Source organism: Filicampus tigris, chromosome 1 (assembly GCF_054856515.1).
Source record: "Filicampus tigris isolate MCC_2025a chromosome 1, RoL_Ftig_1.0, whole genome shotgun sequence".
In the NCBI taxonomy this organism is placed as follows: domain Eukaryota; kingdom Metazoa; phylum Chordata; class Actinopteri; order Syngnathiformes; family Syngnathidae; genus Filicampus; species Filicampus tigris.
The window spans coordinates 30,857,828-30,878,208 of NC_141217.1; the positions used below are offsets into that span (position 1 = coordinate 30,857,828).

Sequence of the window (20,381 nt, forward strand, 5' to 3'; positions counted from 1 at the left end):
TCTGGTCCCACTAAACAGAGTAAAATTTGAGAGTAAAATATTCATCATAAAATTATCAGAGTAAATTTTGTGCCGAATTTTACGCTGAATATTTTATTCTCTAATTTTACTGTTTACTGGGACCAAATAGCCTTTTTAGAGTAAAATGCCGAAAATGTGTCTTGTGTATTTATGTATATGTGTATTTATTTGTATATAAACCTTTTTGGTTGTGGTTTTCAGTTAAATTATATTCAAGACCGTCTAGTGTGCTTGATCGCGGGGCATTGACTATATATGGAAAAACGTTGCGCTTCCTGTACAATAGGTGGCGGTATGCTCCAAAGAGATGTAATCCGCCCATGAACCAAGAAGAAGAAGCTCAGTATTTCTAAAAAGTAGTTGTAGTACACTACTTGGATTGGATTTGATTTACTCTTGGCCACAATGCGCAGCTGGATTCTGGTTCAGGTAAGCCATTTTAAACTTTAAATTAAAACTTTTGGTCGTTTCAGGAGTTAAAACAGCTGCAGACAGACACCAGTGCAATAGACTGCGAATTAAGTGTGAGTGAAACAGACTGACTGACGGACCAACAGACTTCTGACGAACAAACTGACGAACTACCTGATGGATGGACTGACAGAATGACCTACTGACGATTACAGGTTGGTTCGGCTTGAAAAAATGATGGACTGACAAATGACGGACGGGTACCTAGGCTGCTGACGGATGACGGATTTTGTAAAGTGCCCACCTCTGAGTAAATGTAAAAGCAGTCCAACATAGGTGGGCACTTTACCCTTTTTTGCCAGTCCGTCCTCCATCCGCGACCTGAGTACCCTTCCTTATCCCTCCGTCCTTATTCATAAAAATGATCATCCTCCGACCTGTCCGTCCTCGTCCTTTTAAATTACTTCCGTCCTTACATTCCGTCCTAATTATTTGGCTGCCGAGTGCACAGTCACCTGTCTTGAGGGCCGAGGGTCCGCTTGAAGTCACACTATAGACCTGAAGGAACTCTCTTGGCTTACTGCCTCCAACAATGTTGAAGCCAAAGCCCCTGGAGCCCTTGATCAAATGTGTGCGCACAAGAAAACCCTGAAGCTCCTCTGGGTACTCTGTGAACCCTGGAAAGAAAGACGAGAGACACAAAAAAGAATGTAAGATAGCCAGGACGTTTACCTCCGAGGGAAGTCAATCATAAAAGTGTCCGAAGGGGCAGCAGCGAAAGGACGGCTGCGCTTCGAACATTAGCGCAAAAGAGCAGTAAAACACTTTCGGTTGTGTTTGTGCGTCTTAATGGTTGTTGACAGGTTTTAAGAGCGAGGGAGGAGAGAGAATCAAAGTGCACCAGATGGCACTTCCCCAAAATAGTTGACTAAGTTGACATGCATATAAACTGAGCCCATCCATCCATTTTCCACAGCACTTATCCTCATTAGGGTCATAGCTGAGCTGGGGGCAGTCCCAGGTAACTTTGGGTGAGAGGTGCGGTACTCCTTCGACTGATCGCCGCCAGCCAATCACAGCGCGCGTATACCTGTAAAACCAACCATTTAACACTCACGTTTATACCTATTGATGGGAAGGTTTAGAGAACCGGTTCCCTGCAATTCAATTCATCTGAATTGTTTTCCTTCAGTATTCCGCATATCGATTCCTCTGTCCTCTCTGTCCTCTGTCCGCTGGTGAGGCCGCTTAAAGCTTGTCGTTCTCAGCTGTAATTAGCCTCACGTCACAGTGAAAATGATAGAAGAACGAGGAGGAGAGAAAAGTTCCAAATGTTGAGAACAGGTGATGTTGGGGGGCGGGGGGGTTGATATATGCTTCAATGGTCATTCTAGACAAAACTGCTTTTGCGGCCATGTTGTGGCATTTATAGACAATGTAATATAACCCATCGAGGGCGGAATTGCATCAACTACTCACAGATTTTCACTATTCACGGCAAGGCTCGGTCACTGTCCCCAGCAAATTGTGGGGGTTCACTGTATAGTAAACCCCCTCCTTATAGGTTTTATAGTGCAGACCACCCCCGCAATGAGTAAAATAGGCAATATAGAAATACCCTGTTTCAACACTTTATGTTTGTTTAAATGTTTTTTTATGGGATTTATGACATTTAGCCATCACTTTCAGGTTCGAAGAGGATTTGACATTCAGGGCCTCTTCTAAATATCATCGTTCGAATTCTAAAAATGCTTCGAAAAGGTGCCAGGATGCAACCTTTAAGCCCCCCTTAGCGTAGGTTACTCCTGACCAACCTTTACGAAAGGATATTACCCACAATTCTTTACGGCAGCAACATTTAAAGCAACAGGCCACCAACGTAGTTGACAGACTACGCAAAGACGCGAGAGTTTCACGCTCAAGACTTTAAAAATAGTGTTTAAAAACACACTCATTTGAAAAATGTGACAAAAAACATTTTCGTTTTGTCACAAGCGGACAGTCAATGAGGCCATGAAATATATATTCAAAAGTGTGGTTCACACAGAGATATCCTTGAAATGATGACGTCATCCAACAAAGGTGAAGGAAAGGTGGCATAAATTTTAGGAGATGAGGTCCCCAATAATCTTCAGCAAAAATTTAGCTGAGCTTGAAATACTTCCTGTTTTCAGTCTGCTTCTTTCAAACTTACAGCGTCAAACAAAACAGTGTCTCGCTATCTAGTGGCCGACAGTAGAATTACATCCAAAATAAGCTGGATTCCCTGCGATTGGCTGGCAACCAGTTCAGGGTGTACCCCGCCTACTGCCCCATGACAGCTGGGATAGGCTCCAGCACTCCCGCGACCCTTGTGAGGATAAGCGGTATAGATAATGGATGGATGAAGGCCAAACAAAAGAATTATAAACTGTGGAACAGGCAATGGAGTGTGGTTTACTGCATTTCCAAAATTCCTCATCTTAAATTCTCTTGCAGATTTATTGAAAATATTCATGAAATTTACCAGAAATGTTCCCCCATATTATGCAACGAGTCATGTGATGAATGCCATGAAATAATGTGTCGACCGCGCCGCCAGTCTCGGTTGAAAAGCCTGGTCCCGTGCCATGGACCCCGAGCTTTCGTCCTTAATCACTCAGCCGTCCCGGTTCAGTCAAAAGCTCATTCCATCTCATTTGACTTCAACCAGCTGGCTGTTGCTGTTATTTCCGTACTTGACAAATATGTAGCGCCGTTTAGGCTGCTCTGCGGTGACACGTGCCATTCCCGATAATAACAAGCACAAATGGAAAGGAAAGAACGAAAGTCAGACACAAAGAGGCTCACATTCATTTTTGTAGAGTGACTCGCTGCTCGGCGCTCGAGGACTCTGCCAGCTGGTCCTCTTGTGGCTTTTGGAGACAAGAGGGAACGCAAATGAAAAGGGGCACACAGAGACACGTGCACCTGGAAGAATGTACATTGAGGTGCATTTTCCAATTCCAATTCACATTTGAGTGAAGGGTGAGTACAAAGAAAATTATGGAAAAAATTAAGAGACCAAAAACAAACAAACAAAAAAATGGGTGTTTGGAGGATTTTGACCATATTTCATTTTCTGCAAATAACTGCTCAATATGACAATATTTGTACAGTGGTGCCTTGAGATACGAGCTGAATTAATTCCTACTTTATACAATTATACAGTAATGACAAATATAATGAAAAAGCTTTTATTCAGTGGACATTGTGGTACTCCTTTTGTGAATCCCTTGGCCACCTAGTAGCAGTACAATACAGACATATGTATTGTGCATTAACAGATCTCAACTCTATGTAAGCTGCAGTAATATTGCTGTTCTTCACTGAGGATAAAGAATATAAGATTGATAGTATTGTTGGATTACCTGTCTACACGTGTTGCTCCACTGTTTGTTTTTAAATATCAGTCCCTTCAAAGGTAAGGTTATTATAGTTAACGAAAATCAAAGAAATAACTAAAACAAAAATTTAAAAAACATTTTCATTAACAAAGTAAAATAAAAATGAAAGTGTGTTTTAAAAACTGACAACTGAAACTACACCTCATAAAACTAACAAACAATCACTAATTAAAATGAAAATGTACTTCATTTTTGTCTTTGTCATTATCATACATGAGCTTTATGGGTTAGTATTATAATTACTTATTTTTGTATTGGTGTAATGCACATCTGTACAGCAGAAGGAAGGTGAAACCATTGTTTGAGGATTGTAGTTTACTTTATTACACAATACTTAGTGACCTTTTTTATCCTTCATTCAACAAATATTTAATATATTTTTTTAACTAAATCTAATACTAAAACTAATAAAAATGAAGCATTAATAAAAAACTAATAAAAACGAACAGACTTGCTCCAACAACAAAACAAAAGGAAATTGAAATTAAATAAAAATGAACTATAATGAAAAATCCCAAACCATTATAAGCCTGTCTATGGTGTTATGCATCGTTTGTTAGCATTTAGATAAAAAGACTGATCTAAAGCGGAAGTGGTTGTTGGAAATACATATCAGAAGGTTCTTATGTTTTATGTTCAATTTGACAGTAAACTGAAAGCGAGCGCGGCACTAAAAAGCTTGAAGCCTCTTTTTGAAGTGTTGATCGCTATCTGCCAAATTGCTGCTTACTGTGAAGTGCGTTAAGTTCACTTCCTCCATGCAACACTCGTAGCATAGTTTGCGCTCCCAATTCGGAGCAAAAAAATGACTAAATGAAAAACTCATACGTGGGGTCACTCGTATCCCATGGCACCATTACATATGTATGCAATATTGCCAAATAATCAATTCTTTGCTGGCAAGAGTACATGAAAGCACTGACTCTATGTAGTGACACTCTCCCGGGTCGCTGAAGGCCTGCTCCCAGTCATCTGCCAGCATGCCTCTCTCTCGGTCTACAGCCCTGTTGCCCACGAAGCCGTTTTCTAAGACGCAAGCGACCCCACCGCTCGATGCTCGGCGCCCCCTGGGTGAGCGATGTCCTCCTGTGGGAAGGAAGAAGTTGGAAAAAAAATGAGGAGGGGAAAGATGACGTGTCATTAAACACATGCAGCCCATGCTGAAAAGGACAGCAATGCCCTCATGGTGGCATTTCTGCAGCGGGGGGAAAAGACCCGAGGTCAGCATTTCTGTCGATTTTCTCCTCCCTCTCGGGAGGCAGCGCGTGTGACTGTGCATGTGTACCACACACGGGAGAATAGCATTTTTTTTTTTTCTCCTAATTGTCCTTCAGCCGTGAGATCCAATGTGGAGCTGAGTGATGTCGGTCACAGGTCGGCACTGACCTACCCGTCCTAACAGTATTGCTCTGAGTGCCAAAGATGACTCAGCACAATCCACAGGAGATGACTCCTTTCTTCTTGGACCACACCCAAATTAACTTGTTCTTGCATAGCGGTCACTACAGTGGACAGACATCCAAATGTGGCTTTCTTGCTGGTTTCTAAATTGTGCATCTGTAACTACAGTAGGTGTGATTCTATAGACTGCAACCTACCGCTCAGCCACTGCAAGAGTATGGAGACATCAAGTAACAACCTAGGAGAACTATAACTGTTGACATTTCCATGTACTGTGGTGCCTTAGGATACGAGTGGGATTTGTTCAGTAACCATGCTCTTAACTCAAAACACTTAACTCTCAAATCAGCTTTACCCACTGATATGAGTGGAAATTTCATTCATCTGTTCCAGTCTCCCCGAAAAATCAAAATGTTTGTAATGCATTTTTGTATAGAAGGAAGATAACACTATAATATGTACTTTATAAAACATATTAAACATGATTAAACAAAATGAAAAGAATTGAATAATTTGTGCATCATGATTAATTCTTGTGACTTGGCCACCGGGGGCAGTATAATACAGTTATTCAGACACAAACCAAGAAGACTTTCATAACTACTGTAAGTAAAATGGTAAAATGTAATGAAAAAAATACTGCGACCATTGATGATATTCATCCACTCGTCTATTTTGTCTGCATGTTATTGGTATATTGTATATATTTTTAATAACAGAATGAATTTGAAATCTGAAGTCTTGGAAACGGTGACAACCAAAGACAAATACTATTAATCAATTAATGCTAAGAAGGGATGTTGGCGGGAAAGAAATATGCTTGCAACATCTGTAAAAAAATAAAATAAAATAAAATAAAAAGAAGAAGAAGAAAAATTACAAATTTCAGACAGATTTTCCACCCAAATGAAAAGACAAAGTCAAATTGGCAAGAAAGTAAGCACATGTGCTTTGTTGTGGCGGGCCATGAATTTGATTTACATGCTGTAAATCAATAAAGTTATTTCATTAGAAGTACGATGATGTACTTCTGGTCTTTGTCTTTTTAGTTTAGAGAACATCTTTTTAAATAACAGCTGACCAGTGGGTGGCACAAGATGATGTACTAGCTAGCATCCACTGTTGCGCAACCTTGCGCAACATTGACATCAAGACTCATGCATATACAGCTCTGGAAAAAAATTGAGACCACTACAAAATGATCAATTAAGGGCAACAAACATCATAGCAACAAATCTTCATTGAAATGCTACGAAACTGTAGTTGTCATTTTCTCTACATTTCTACTGTAAATGAGTGTGACAAAAGCACAGCAAGCATCATTAGTCCCAAAGTCCAACCTTGAGAAAACCTTGAAAAGTAATTAAAACACTTGGGGGAGGCGGGGGGTTCGAAGGATAAACAAACAAACAATCATCCCCATCTCGCAAGGGTGCAAATCCCCCACTGACTTTATGACCACCCGACACTGATTTGCAGGACTCATCCTATAAGCCATCAAATGCATATAACATACATACAATGAACATAAAAAATTAAGAACCAGCAGTAAATTCTGTGACCATAATGACATTACACAATCTGCTTCATTTTTAGCTGACCTTTCATTTTATTTTCCCTCAGCCTCCTTTATGGAAGTGCAGGACTTATCTGGTTAGTGCCATGCTTACTTGCCCTAAGGGCAGCCTGACCTTGCTGTGGAGCCAGTCCAGAAATCGATGAAGCCACAACCCCACTGAGAGTTTACAGCATGCTAATCGCACTGATTGATTCACTTCAAACGCGCACTGGACGGGTTGCCCTGTGCAAATGAACTCGCTAACAAAAAAACAAAAATAAAATCTAATATTCAGATAGACATACTGGAAGCAGTGCAGCTAAGAGAAAAAGCTATACATTGGCGCCTTGAGATACGAGTTTAATTTTGTGCCACGGCCGTCTGAAATGAATGGGAATACCATTAATCCAGTCCAGCCTCCTCAAAAAACACCAACAACAATTTTTGCAATACGTTTCTTCAAATACGGAAAATAGCACTCTATAATATTGTATTTCATCAGTACAACACTATTAGTCAATCTACGCAAATGATATATGAATGTGAGTACTGTTATATTGTCAGTGTACATGTTGCTGCACCAATGGTTTTCAGTCCATTGCTGAATGGGTTAAAGCACCCCAACATAGATCCTCATTAGCGTTTAGCATTAAGATTATGGATTGAAAGGCTATGGTTGTTTTAAAAACACCAGGTGTACCCTAATTCTCTTGCTTTTGTTTTTAGTTTGACAGTCAACTTCCACTGGGAGTGGCATTAAAAAACTTGAAATCTCTTCTTGAGCAATTGTTCACTTTTTGCCAAACTGCTACTTGTTTTCAAGTGAGTTCAGTTGAGTCACTGCCATCAAACAGTGGTGATACCTCAAGTTTGCGCACACAAATCAAAGTGAAAAATCGTCAGATCCAGAATGATCTAGGCTCATATCTTGAAAAGTCATAAATCGGTTTGTTCGTATCTCAAGGCACCACTGTATGGTTATAAATGTAGGTCAGACGTCCCACCGCTGCCTTGCACACGCATGCTGCAGTGTTGCAATGCTTTGTTGATACTTGCCAGTGAGGTCCAGGTCATCGTCGCTACACTGGGCTTGGGCCGAAGCCTTCTCCAGGTTGCTGAGCGACTTGCTGCGAGTGCGGAAGTTCCTGAGCAGGTTGCGGTGTTCCTGGTAGGTGATGGGGGGGCTCTCGGTGCTGATGTGAATGGGCCGAGGCGTGCCGTAGTAATTCCCTGAGACAAACACAGTGAGACGCAATTGGAGTCATCTGCATACACTGAAAATAAATAATAATGATAAAAAAAAAACACTTTCTTATAATACAAGCCAGATATGGCGAACTCGAGTCACATGATTTGACTCCAGTCGGACTTGAATTGACAATTTCATGACTTGGTCTGTCTATATGTGTGGCTGCACCTTTTGTGTTCAAATATCCATTGTTTGAAGAGAAGTCAACGCAAACATTTTTTTTTTCAAGAATATGTTCTATGCAAGCCCACTAGTTGATACAGGGCATTCTGATAAATATTGCGTTTGTGGAATAAGTGTTAATCCACTCGTTTTTAGCCATCTCTGGGGGCGGTCATTTTGTCTTCTGTCGAATGAAAATGACATCACAACTGCTCACAATGACCAATCACGGCTCAGATTCAGAAAACAGGTCAGCCATGATTGGTCATTGTGAGCAGTTGTGATGTCCTTTTCAGTCAGCAGAAGACAAAATGGTCGCCCCTAGAGATGGCTAGAAACGAGTGCATTTTGCTGCTTAATTTATATTCAACAAATGCAAAATTAATCAGAGTGATGTGTTTTAACTAGTGGGCCAGCTGGGAACGTAGTCTTGAAAAAAATATGTTTGGGTTGACTTCTGCTTTAAGGGTTTTACACCACAACACCAATGCTAGTATCAGTAGGCTGTTTACAGCATTTTGCATTTTGTGTTAGTATGAAGATAGACTGAGACAAAATGTATTTGGTGTTTGGTTAAATACACCACGTGTAATTCTCTTGGTTTTATGTTTAATTCGACAGTAGGTGGGAGTGGCTTAAAGCAACCACTAGCCCTCGTTTTGAAAGAACTATTCTCTCTCTGACAAATTGCTGCTTGTTGTCAAGTTCTCTGCCGCTATCAAGCATTCATAATGCAATTTTTGGACAAAAATAAAACGGAAGCAAAACAACAAAAAAACGTCTGATCAACGGCTCATATTTTGAAATACTTTTAAGTTGGGCCACTTGTAAGTCGAGGTACCATTGTACTGTGATTGAACCATAAAAAAAAACAACAACTGTGTAGTAGTTCTAACTCACTAATGTAAGTACAGCTAATGAGTGAAAAGTGGTTAGTCTGCGACTACAGTGGATCCCAGCGGGGGTAAGTTATTGATCATTTAAAACATGTAGTATACTGTACCTGTAAATCATTACATAATAGATTCTATGAGACCAAATTATGTTTAGTACACGGAGTTCTAGCAATGTCTCCCAGTTTCTGAATTAAACAAAAAAATCACCTTTTAATACAATATCTCCACATTGGGTGACCTTTTATGAAGTGGGACAAAGCTGCTCGCGTGGACTGCTTAGCTCGAGCCATGTGTCTGTCAATTTCACATGTGTGGCAGGTAAGGCGCGCGTAGTTTATTGCTCCCATTAAACGCTCATAAATTATGGATGCTAATACATGCGGCCGTTTTAATCAGACGCAGCACACTTAACTGAACCGAAGATGGAACCCGCGGGGAGTCTGCGGGTTGAGCTACCAAGGGGCACTAAATGCAATGGCTCTCTTATACCACAACAATAAGACGAATGATCGGGCATCTTGTTACTATCTGTCAGAACAGTGATAAAATCACTCACCCGATTTAAATAAGCTAAACTATATATATAAATACATAAATATACAAAAAAATACATTGTTTGGATATTGTCTATTGTTATTTGCATTGGGGGTGATGCGGTACAGTCACATATTACATTTAGGCAGTAACCAAGTAACATAACGAGTTACTCTCAATTTTTTCAGAATATTATTACAGTTACTGAGTTCGGTAACACGTTACACACTTTGGGACTGCAGCACGAATTTATTCACATATTTTAAACAGAAGGGAAGCAAATAAATGAGGAATCATCGCAGTCAGGGTTTCTTATCACTCTGTGATCGTTATGCATTAAAGGTGAATGGACAACCCATTTAAACTGTCTTTGAAGCAATTTGTTTGTTTTAACACGATGGACAATACGGTATTTATGATGGCTGTGAAGTTATTGTTTGTGACACCAATCAGTCATGGTTTCATCAAATAAAATGCAAAACATACACTCAAAATAGAAGCAAAAAATAAACTCAAAAAAGCAGCGAATACATTTAGAAGAAAAGGCAGTGAATAAATTTAGAAGAAATAAGTCATTTTACTTTTTAGAGATGATTTTAATAAATTTAGTTCCATAAATTGCAGTATGTAAAACAGTAGTCATTGTGATTGGCTGTTTGCAATCAAAATGCAAATCGTCTGCCTCGAAGCTGTCCAGTGGCCGATGACATCACGCTACGGCAAATCCAATCGGACAAATTACAATATGTGCTAGTTAAAGTTTAATGGGGTTTTTTTTCCACACACTGCCACAACTTGTATGTATTTCGATGTATACAGTTACCAGGCATGTACTTTCATCCGGAACTTTATTTTATGTTGTGTTGGATTGGAAAATTGATTTTTAAATTATTGCTAGTAGTGATGCTCCAATCGATCATGATCGGCCAATTTCCGTGTAAAAGTATGTGATCGGCATATGTCTTTCTTATGCCTTTCATTGCTGATCACAAAAGAAAATCACCCGCAGGTCGTACGTTGCCAATAGCCAATTGCCTGTAGCCAATTAGAGACCAGCCTGTGTGTTGTGTAGCATCCCCCATCCTTTCCTTAACACTGCATGTTACAGACCAAACCAGCAAGTTTGTTTCAGTGACATGATGGAGCATTTAATCACCAAGCCTGCTCATTACATGCATGTCTTTGTTTTTTTGTAAACATGGAAGAACATGAAAACCCCACACAGGAAGGCCGGAGCCCAGATTCAAATCCTCAAACCTCAAAATTGGTAGGCAGATGTGCCGCTAACCACTAGTTGCCGCTGTGGTGCTCGTATTGCTGTAAATTAATTAAATGTTTACGTTGTTGAGTGCTGACGTGAAGCAATTAGAGACGTGATTAATGATGCGCGCCTTTGTGTAATAAAGCGGTTGCGGTCTACCTTTAAATTTGCCACTCTCCAGCAGCGCTCCTGACTCCTCCAGAGAAAAAAACTCCTCAATGGAGACAAAGTTATAGTCTGTCCCAGAAATCTCTCCCACTCGAGGCGGTCTGGTCGTACCTGGGAAAGGAAGACAATATGAAATATGAAGTTGTACATCGAAGCAAGGAGGCTGGAAACACTGTAAGCTCTTAAGTGGATGATATGCCAATTAATCAAGGCAGTGCGCTTTTTATCCCGGGGTCATAAATGATCGCAGTGCCACGACCTCGGTGTTTAAGCTAAATAGCAATTCAGCAAGCTATAAATAGTCCCAAGACCATGTTTGTAACCAATGAAGGTTGGACTGGCTTGACCCTTCGCTTACATTTGAAACACACATCAACTCTTTTCTCCTAAATGTTAACGCAGTTTAGGCTCTCTCTACTGAAATAAATCTCGCTATGGAAATACAGGAAATCTTCATCAACATATTCTGTCAAATTGTTTCTTGTTACAATCACCATCATCACAATTTTAAAATGCAGGGGTGTACTATATAGATTAGCTTCACAAACTCTCCTCCACAGCTAGACACTGTATAGCATCTGCTTCGTCACCAGTGCTCCCTGTAATAGTGAACTGCACTCCCTGGTTAATTGCTCCTCTGCTCATTCAAACAGACAAATCCACTAGTCCATGTTTATATATATATATATGAAAAACTCATTGACATGACCCCAGCCTATGGTCTCTGCTCACCATGCATACCACCACCCGCAATCTCTGTTCATGCAGTTTTATGAACCTCTTCATTCCCCAAGTCCGCACTATTTTTGGTCAATCTTCTTTCCAATTTTCTGATCCAAACACCTGGAACACCTTGCAACAAATAATAAAATCCACCTCATTCATCAGAATATCATCCTAGTCAGGGATACTGTACATAATTCCTGCACCTGTTTTTAACCTTTTATTCACCATGTGCTATGATGTAACGTAATGCAGTATGTAACCACAGTGAATGATAACAACCACAAATCTGCCAAGTATTGAAGCTCATTACAACTGGCATGAAAAAAAAGCTAGAGAAAAAAAGTGAATAAGCAAGAGATTGGGTAAAAAAAGAAAAGAAAAAGCAAATAAGTGGGGGATTGTGTAAAAAAAAAAAAAAAAAAGAAAAAGAAACATCCCAAACCATTGGATGCCGTGGAAAAAATAATCTTCGAATAGGTGGATTCTCCAATGCCGAACCACAAATATGTGGTTCCACTCCACTGTATGTCACACTATAGTTTTTGTCTATGTATTGTGGTTTGTTTCACTCTGTTCTTTGCTGCCAGGTCGTTATTGCAAATGAGAATCAGTTCTCAATTTCCTTACCTGGATAAACAAAGGTTAGATAAAAGGCTAACATGCATGAACAATTAGAAAATGGAGTGTAGGAGGGATGAAAGGTTTCATAATATTTCTAATGAAGAAATCTTTTCCCAACGCAAAGTCCAGTCTGCCTGACTTACTAATTGTTTTAACAAGTCAAATGTGAGTAAAACTAATCAATCAATCAGTCAAAATAGCCCCTTTTTTTTTTTTTTTTTTTTTTTTAAATCGCAGCAGCACTTTTTTCTTGTCACGAGTCCGAGATGGAGAGCACAACAAACAAAACTTTTGTGCTGTTCAGGCTCCCAATGATGCAGGCAATTCATTTAGCAAGGCCTTTTGATTCTGCCAGATCGATCGGAATTGAATGAAATATTAATGAGGCACTCTGAAAGTCTTTCTATTTGCCATTGCAAAGATGGAGCGTTTGGATGATCAATGATCTGTCATCGCAATTGATTCTCCTTGACCTTGGCCTGAAACGGGGCAAGGAAACAACAGCACCACATCATTACAAGATCCCTAAGGTAAGGTGCTAAAACAAACTGTTTATAGTGCCGTTTTATATCTGGCAGTCGGACAAATCTGCTTAAAATAAAATTTTTAAAAATCCTTTTCATTTACAGCTGCACCTGCTATACACCTCATCTGACCTCCAGCGGAGTCATTCCTCTCCCAAGACAAAATCACCCTGAGCCTGTCCCGTTCTCCCACGGGCACGCATCTGACGTTGGAGCCCAACACCCAGGCAGCCAATAAAAAAGATTAATGTGCCGCTGTCCTGGCATCAGCTTGTCATACAGAAAGCAAGAACTTGGCAACATGCACAGACACACACGCACACACCGACTGCTCGGTTTACACGCGCACTGGACACACAAACATTAGTGATCATCATCTATCTGACTAGTCTTACTGAAGCTATTTTTGCGTGGTAGCAAGAACTGTTGCACATACTGTAAATTCCAAGTGCTGACTGAAAAGTGTATTTGCAAGGACTTTTACAGAGAAAAAAACCCAAAACGTGTAGACACATAAAAAAACAAAACAAAACAAACGAAAAAATTGTAAAAGTAGAAGCACTGACACAACTTGCCCACAGATTACGCATAACGTGAGCACAAAATACTAACTTGTGCCCCCCCCCAAAAAAAAAATCATAATTTTTGTCTTCAAAATAGATATAATGTGTGCAGAAAATACTCATTTTGAAAATGACAATGAAATCAGGTCAGCCGTGATTGGTCGTCATTTGAGCCCTGAGCAGTTGTGATGTCATTTTCAGTCGATAGAAGACAAAATGGCCGCCCCAGGGATGGCTAAAAATGAGGGCATTTTGCTGCTTAATTTATATTCCACAAACGCAAAATTAATCAGAATGCCGTGTTTCAGTTTGTGGGCCTTCTGGGAACATATTCTTGAAAAAAATATGCTTAGGTTAACTCCCGCTTTAAGTATAAATACAAATTATTCACTTCTGCCAGCAAAGTAGGTATAACATGTAGCCACATTTTTTCCCTATTCCAGGGAGGCGCCGTAATATTGTTTACCGTTGACTTTAGCCTGTAACAGAGGTCCCACTCAAGGAGAAGTCTGAAAACAGGAGTGATGAGGAGGAAAGATGTCGAAGGAAATGCGCAACACAAGACGATGGTGATCTCCATCTGCCCCTGCCCTCGGGCTTATTAACACTCTTCCTGATCCACCTGCTGATACTGTAGCTAATTATAATGTTGCATTAAATATAATGAATGCATTCTGGCTTGAAAGGTTGTTTTCTACTGTTTGGAGGTAACGCCCATATGTGCTAGTTCCCCCACCAAACAACAAATAAATCAACACTTACACTTTTCATGCACATATGGTATGTTTCTCATTAATTAACTGACTTTATAAAATTCTGAACTACACTGTAGTTCACAATTTGTACATTTGTAAATTGTACAGATCTGTTTTTTAAAATGTATGAATAGACTGTCTTGCATTAATAAATGAATTAATAATCCTGAATCAATGGTTTTGTTTTTTTTAATCAGTGTGAAAAATGACATTTCCTGTATTTTTATTGCTGTCAAGTTTCAAAATGGGTCAAATTTGACCCGGATAGCACATAAGGGTTCAAATTCGATAAAAAAATCCCCACGACAACATCTGACGTGAATAATTCCGCTCCTCCCCTCCGGACAAAAACAACGTCTCCAGCTGATATGGCACAAGTCTGACACTCATTATCTATGCTCCCTACTAAGAGATATATATGGCATGTCAGTGCTGACGGAGGGGGGAGTGCGGGAAGGCTTTCAGGATGGATTATTGACATCTTCTCTGTCCCCTGACTGTCCCTGTGGATGCTACGTGCCGATCCTCAGGGACAGCAGTGCGATAGAGATTGATGAGGTAATTACACAAAAGTCTGTATCAACCAGCAGACAAAGCTGTCCGTCAAGATCATTGCACACAAACCGCTAATGACGAGTGCCACAGTTGAAAAGGCCACAGACTCTCTTTCTCGCTATCATGGCGACAGAGCCAACATACAAAAATAACTAAATGATGATGATCCCTATCGCTGACTGTAATTAGAAAAGTCTTTTATGGCGACGAGGCGAGACGCCCAGGGCCTCGCGACGATGACTTTGCTTCAGAATCGGTCGAGGGCGTACGTACAAATCGTAGTTGTGGAGGCAAACGTTGAGGAAGGTGCTTTGAGGTCGCAGACGAAAAATGACAGCAGAGGAGGTTGTCGAGAAGCATTCTGTTGTACTGTGGACCCCCCCAAAAAAATCATGTCTGCATACGTCCATAGAGGCACATCAGGCCACAAACGGTCAAGTCAAGGAAAGTGCAGCGGTGCCCTAACTTACAAGTGATCCGTTTGCAATACAAGCAGTAATTCGAATGATTTTTTTTTTTTTCACACGACCCAACTCATTTCACAATAAGCAGATTTAAACAGTTTTTCAAAAAAGCGAATTCAAGCTGTTTATTGTCATTACCGGGTGAAGTTTATTGTTAAACTAAACATAAAACAAAGAGAATTACACCTTGTGTATTTAAAACAACCATACAACTTTTTCGAAAGAATGTCCCTGTTAGCTTAATGCTAACACATAATAGAAAATGCCATTGACAGGCTAACAGATAGTATTTATAGTTGCAGTGTTATAACTCGTTAAGCCAGGGGTCACCAACCACCAGTAAGAGAGACAGAAACGGAGCATAGACATCAACCCCTCACAAAAACTGCAATGGAAACCCAGCTAATATCACAATACTCACAAGCATACAGTATATTCTTTAGCGTCAGCGAAAAACTACTAGTATGATTGCAGTTTGTCGAGTCCCTCTTTCATCATTGTATTACGCTACGCTACAAACTGTGTCATTCTTTATATTCTATTGAATTATGTCATTATGTTTTTATAACATAATATTGTACCGTTGAGTGCTAGATTGTTTATTAAAAAAAACATCAAGCATTTTTTGTTATTTTTTTTAAGCTAGCATTTAATGGCATTAATGATATTTCTATTCGTTTCAATGGGGAAAGCTAATTTAACTCATATGTCAAGGCACCAGTGCACATTTTCCTTACATAACGCCAGTTCACAACAGACGCTTTTCGAGGCCCATCTCCCCTGGAGTTTATTTGTAGCATAACGTGAATTCGCTTGATTCTGTCATTCATTTCCATTTTTATGCACAGAGGCTTTGTAACGCTATTTCCTGGATCAAAGCACGCTGTCTCATGACAAGACTTCAAGGAACGAGATACTCTTTAAATAGCACAAAGGTACAAGAAGCACACTTTCAGAAAAACAAACAGGATCAAAATACTTTGAAGGATTGTATAACTACCCAAGCCTTTTCTTTGCTTCATCCAGTAACTTATGAGAATAACAGTGTTTAGTGAGCATTCTGTCCATTTCTTCACATTTGAGACCGCTCATTAATGTCACGGGAGAGCTGGTGGGGAACACAAACTGTATAAACAAACAACCATTCACACTCACATTCACAACGATGGACAATTTAGAGCAGGGGTGTCCTAACGTATTCCTCATATTTCTCAGCTGAATCCCATCTCTTCATTCGGAACCAAACCAAGAGCGAGCTGCAGTAAGATTACCAAACTTCAGGATCATTAATGTGATATGTTTACAAATTGGACCTTGACACGAAGCAGAAAGTGGAGAAAAGCGGTTTTGTTTCTGAAACTGTATTATCATTATTCTCCACAGAAATTCTATTACTATTTTAGCTGTAATTTTATTTGTGTCTTTGCAAGTCTAGAAATGCTTTATTAATAGTAGTAGCGGTAGTCACCATCACTCACTTCAACATTTTTCACATGCCCACACCCTTTTTAAATAGCATTGCAGGCCATGTCAGATGCTGTTTTTAATATATGCCGCAGGCCGCTGAAAAACAGTGGTCGGGTCGCAAATGACCCCCTGACTGTAGTTTGGACACCAGTAATTTAAAGTCATAAATGAACATACATACATGTCTTTTGGAATGTGGAAAAAAACGGAGTAACTACAGAAAACCCATGCAAGAACAGCTCCCCATTTTAATGGGAGACATTTCAGGTTTTAAGTTGATAAATTTTACTTTTTAGTGTGATACATTTCGCTTTGTAATGTGAAAGGTTTGACTTCCGCATTCGTAAAAACAAAACAAATCAATTCCGTAGAGTTCATGTCACTGGCGTAATCCTTTTTGTGTCGTATAAATCAAAGTCACGAGCTACGTAACTACGTTTTAACGTGATAACTTATCCCATAAAATGATCACGATAAAACATGAAATTTATCACATTATACTGTGATACAGAACTTTTTTTTTGGTGTGGCCAACAATAGGCTTCCGTAGGATTCCAGTTGACGAATATAAACGTCCATGGCAATACATGTAATAATATGAGCAGCTCACTTGCAACTCAAATTTTTGGTTAGAACAAAAAATAAAATAAAATAAATTAAATTTAAATTAAAATCAACCAGGTGATGGCCGGAAATTTGACAAACTCGTACGTTGGGGCACTAGTACTGTATGTCAAGGTACAACTCTACTTGCATTAAATTTTTAGTTAAAATATATTTTCCCCCACTAAATTTAAGCTCTCAATTAAGAGCCAGCCTTCAATTTCGTTAATTCCTACTTTGTTAATTGCAACAAAAAGTGTAATTGTGCACCCCTACTAACCCCTTGTCCTCCACGCTACCCTTAGAGAGTCTAAATAAAACTACAAGTCTACTAAAAGAGGATCAACATACAGTTAAAAAAGGTCCTGAAGGGGGCCACAATGAGCCAGTGACGAATCCTCTGCATCAAGTTCCTGCTACATCAAGCCCAGCCGCCTCACCCTCGAGGAGAATCCAAGAAAATGTGACTTCATTACGAGTGCTTGTGTGACAGTTCCAAAGCTGTCCCGGGATCAGGAGAGCGTGCGTGCGTGCCGCGTATCGGCATGACAACAACAGAATCTTACAGTGTCATGTCAACAGATCCGAGGATTAGGCCTACGCACTACTCGGGGGGGCTCAACCTGCCTGGATGTCACTCAAGGAAAGCATTTGGAGGCGAGGCAGGGTCAGCCGGGGCTGCATTCTGATATATCGCCATATCGTCGCCACATTGTCAAGCGCCTGTGCGCACATGAGTAGCGGGAGAGTTTGCTGTACGTTAGGGGAGATGATCGGCGGCCTACTGCGTCACATGACCTACTTGCTGTCCTAACGGGGAGGATTAGAAAACGCTCTTTGCTCCCACAGAAAGGTTAAGACTTCTGGCACACTTAGGGGTCAGTCTTGTCCACCTAAATGGGAGAAAAATACAAGCTGACAAGCTAAAGGGGGGGGAGACAAGTCGTCTGTTATATCCCCCGGCCGTTTCCAGTGACGTCATACATTAGAGGGGATTAGGATGGCAACAGATGTACAACAACTAGCCGCCTTTGGCTGCCATTGTACATGATTTCATTTATGAGCATCCAAATTACACTGCATGTGCAACCTCTTTCTCAAGGGGCTTACAGAGAGATAGTTTGTACAAAGCTTTACAGCCAGTTCGCCAAAAGAAGGGGAAAAAAGTAGCCTGGAGTGATGGGAGATGACTAAAATGGCGAGAGAATAAATGCGGTGCAAAAAAAAAAACAAAAACAAATGTTGCCACGGAAATGTTCCAAATAGCGATGCTGTTTTTGGCATCTATCTAACACTGTCACGTCTACTGTTTTGTTGTGAAGTGACTAATTGATCTGAACAAGCCTGCGGGTATAGGCATTGTAGGAGGTTTTTTTTTTTTTGTTCCTATTTGATTTTGCTAATGCTAAATACAATCCACTTACTGTGTTTGGTTACAGATGCATTAAGAGAACATTGATTGATTGATGGATTGATTGATTGGTACAAGTCAGGGACAGTCAAGAGTTTTATTGATCAATGAACATCATTCCATTGAAAGGGGAGGATTGTATCGGTTCATAAAAGACAGAGGGGGTCGGGACATCTGTCTTTGGACACGGTCTATTGTTTGCAGTAACAAAGAGCAACAAATGTGAGCAGATGTGACCTCCACTCACACAGGATGGAGGCAAAGGAGACAAGATACAAGAGGAACGCAAGACGACCATCTTCAGTCTTCGCCAGGAGCTGAACCTGCTGCAGACTCCATTCTTGAGATTGTCACTTTTAGACTTTTGTCATACCTTAGTTATGTATTTTATAGAATTGTTTTGGAATTTATAAGTTGGAAATTGTGAGGGGCACTCAAGCTTGCTTGAAGAAGAGACTCTTTATTTGAGCAAGAAATAACCAACAAATTACTTGCAAATTTCAGTCAAATCAGACAATGAGTCACTAAATAGTACACAATACAAAAGTTAACAGGTTGGGAAAAATACACAAACGACTACTACTGCCACATTCTGGAAAGTCCAACGTCATCTCCCTCTGATGCTACAATATAGTCGCATAGCGACAAGTTCCACCAATAATGCCATGGTATGGAGAAAAATTCTATTCGAATACCGCTGCAGCAAAGTGGAGATTGTGGATTATAATACATCAGTGTCCTGCAACAAGGTACTAATGTTGCAAAAAATGTTGTGAATGCAATTGCAAAGATGAATTTAAACTACCGGTACCTTGAACACTACACAGCTTTTGTTGCCTGTCACCACTTCCTAAAAATAGACTTGACCTTGAAATACGATCATTTAAATTCTTGAGAAATGTTATATCTAATAAATATTTATTTTCTTTGAACAAAACAAAACAAGAATTCAGTTTTAAATTCACACTGTAGTTGTGTCACTCCTGTTACTCCAACAGACCTCTGAGAAAATTGGCATATTCCACAAGTCACACGGTCCACAGGAACTTACATCAATCAGATCCTCTACAGGCCACGAAAAGGCCAAAAGTAAGTTAACTCATTTATTTTTCTGCATGGTTATTGATATCTCAACTGTGGTGGATAAAATTTAGGCACAGTCCTGCTACCCAAAATATTTTTGGACGTTATTTGTTCATTTTCAATTTATCTTTTATTGAACCACTGTAATTTATTTGATGCCATTATGCTTTTAGTTTGATTGCCATGTGACAACGTTTTTGCAAATACTCTACTGAATAGTCTTGTAACGTTCAGCACAATGAAACAATGACTTCAAAAAAATATAAGTTCCCCGAGATGGGCCTATACAGTACCGGTACATATTTTGAGTAGTTCAATACTGTGAAAAATCACAATCTCTTGAAAACACTCATTTTCTGAAAATGTATTATCAAATTTAGAGTTGAAGAAAAGCTGAAATTTACGTTGATTTTTGCAAGGATTACAACAAGCGAATTGCATCGATTCAATGTAAAAGCCGCGATACAGTCGAGTGAAAATAGGACCTCTAAATACGCATACAACGAAGGCAAGATGAAGAGCA

The 20,381-nt window shown here is 39.9% G+C and overlaps 1 protein-coding gene across 6 annotated transcripts in view; it reads right to left on the reverse strand.

Annotated features, from left to right (window-relative positions):
• magixb (MAGI family member, X-linked b) overlaps positions 1–20,381 on the reverse strand; it is a 68,339-nt gene that overhangs the window by 25,603 nt on the left and 22,355 nt on the right. For all 6 annotated transcript variants that reach the window (XM_086031724.1, XM_086031709.1, XM_086031717.1 and 3 more), the window contains exons 4-8: positions 11,078–11,197; positions 7,873–8,046; positions 4,781–4,943; positions 3,262–3,326; positions 948–1,109 (exon numbers count right to left, since the gene is read on the reverse strand). In XM_086031724.1, the coding sequence (XP_085887850.1) occupies positions 948–1,109; positions 3,262–3,326; positions 4,781–4,943; positions 7,873–8,046; positions 11,078–11,197 (684 nt within the window). The remainder of the gene's footprint in view (positions 1–947; positions 1,110–3,261; positions 3,327–4,780; positions 4,944–7,872; positions 8,047–11,077; positions 11,198–20,381) is intronic.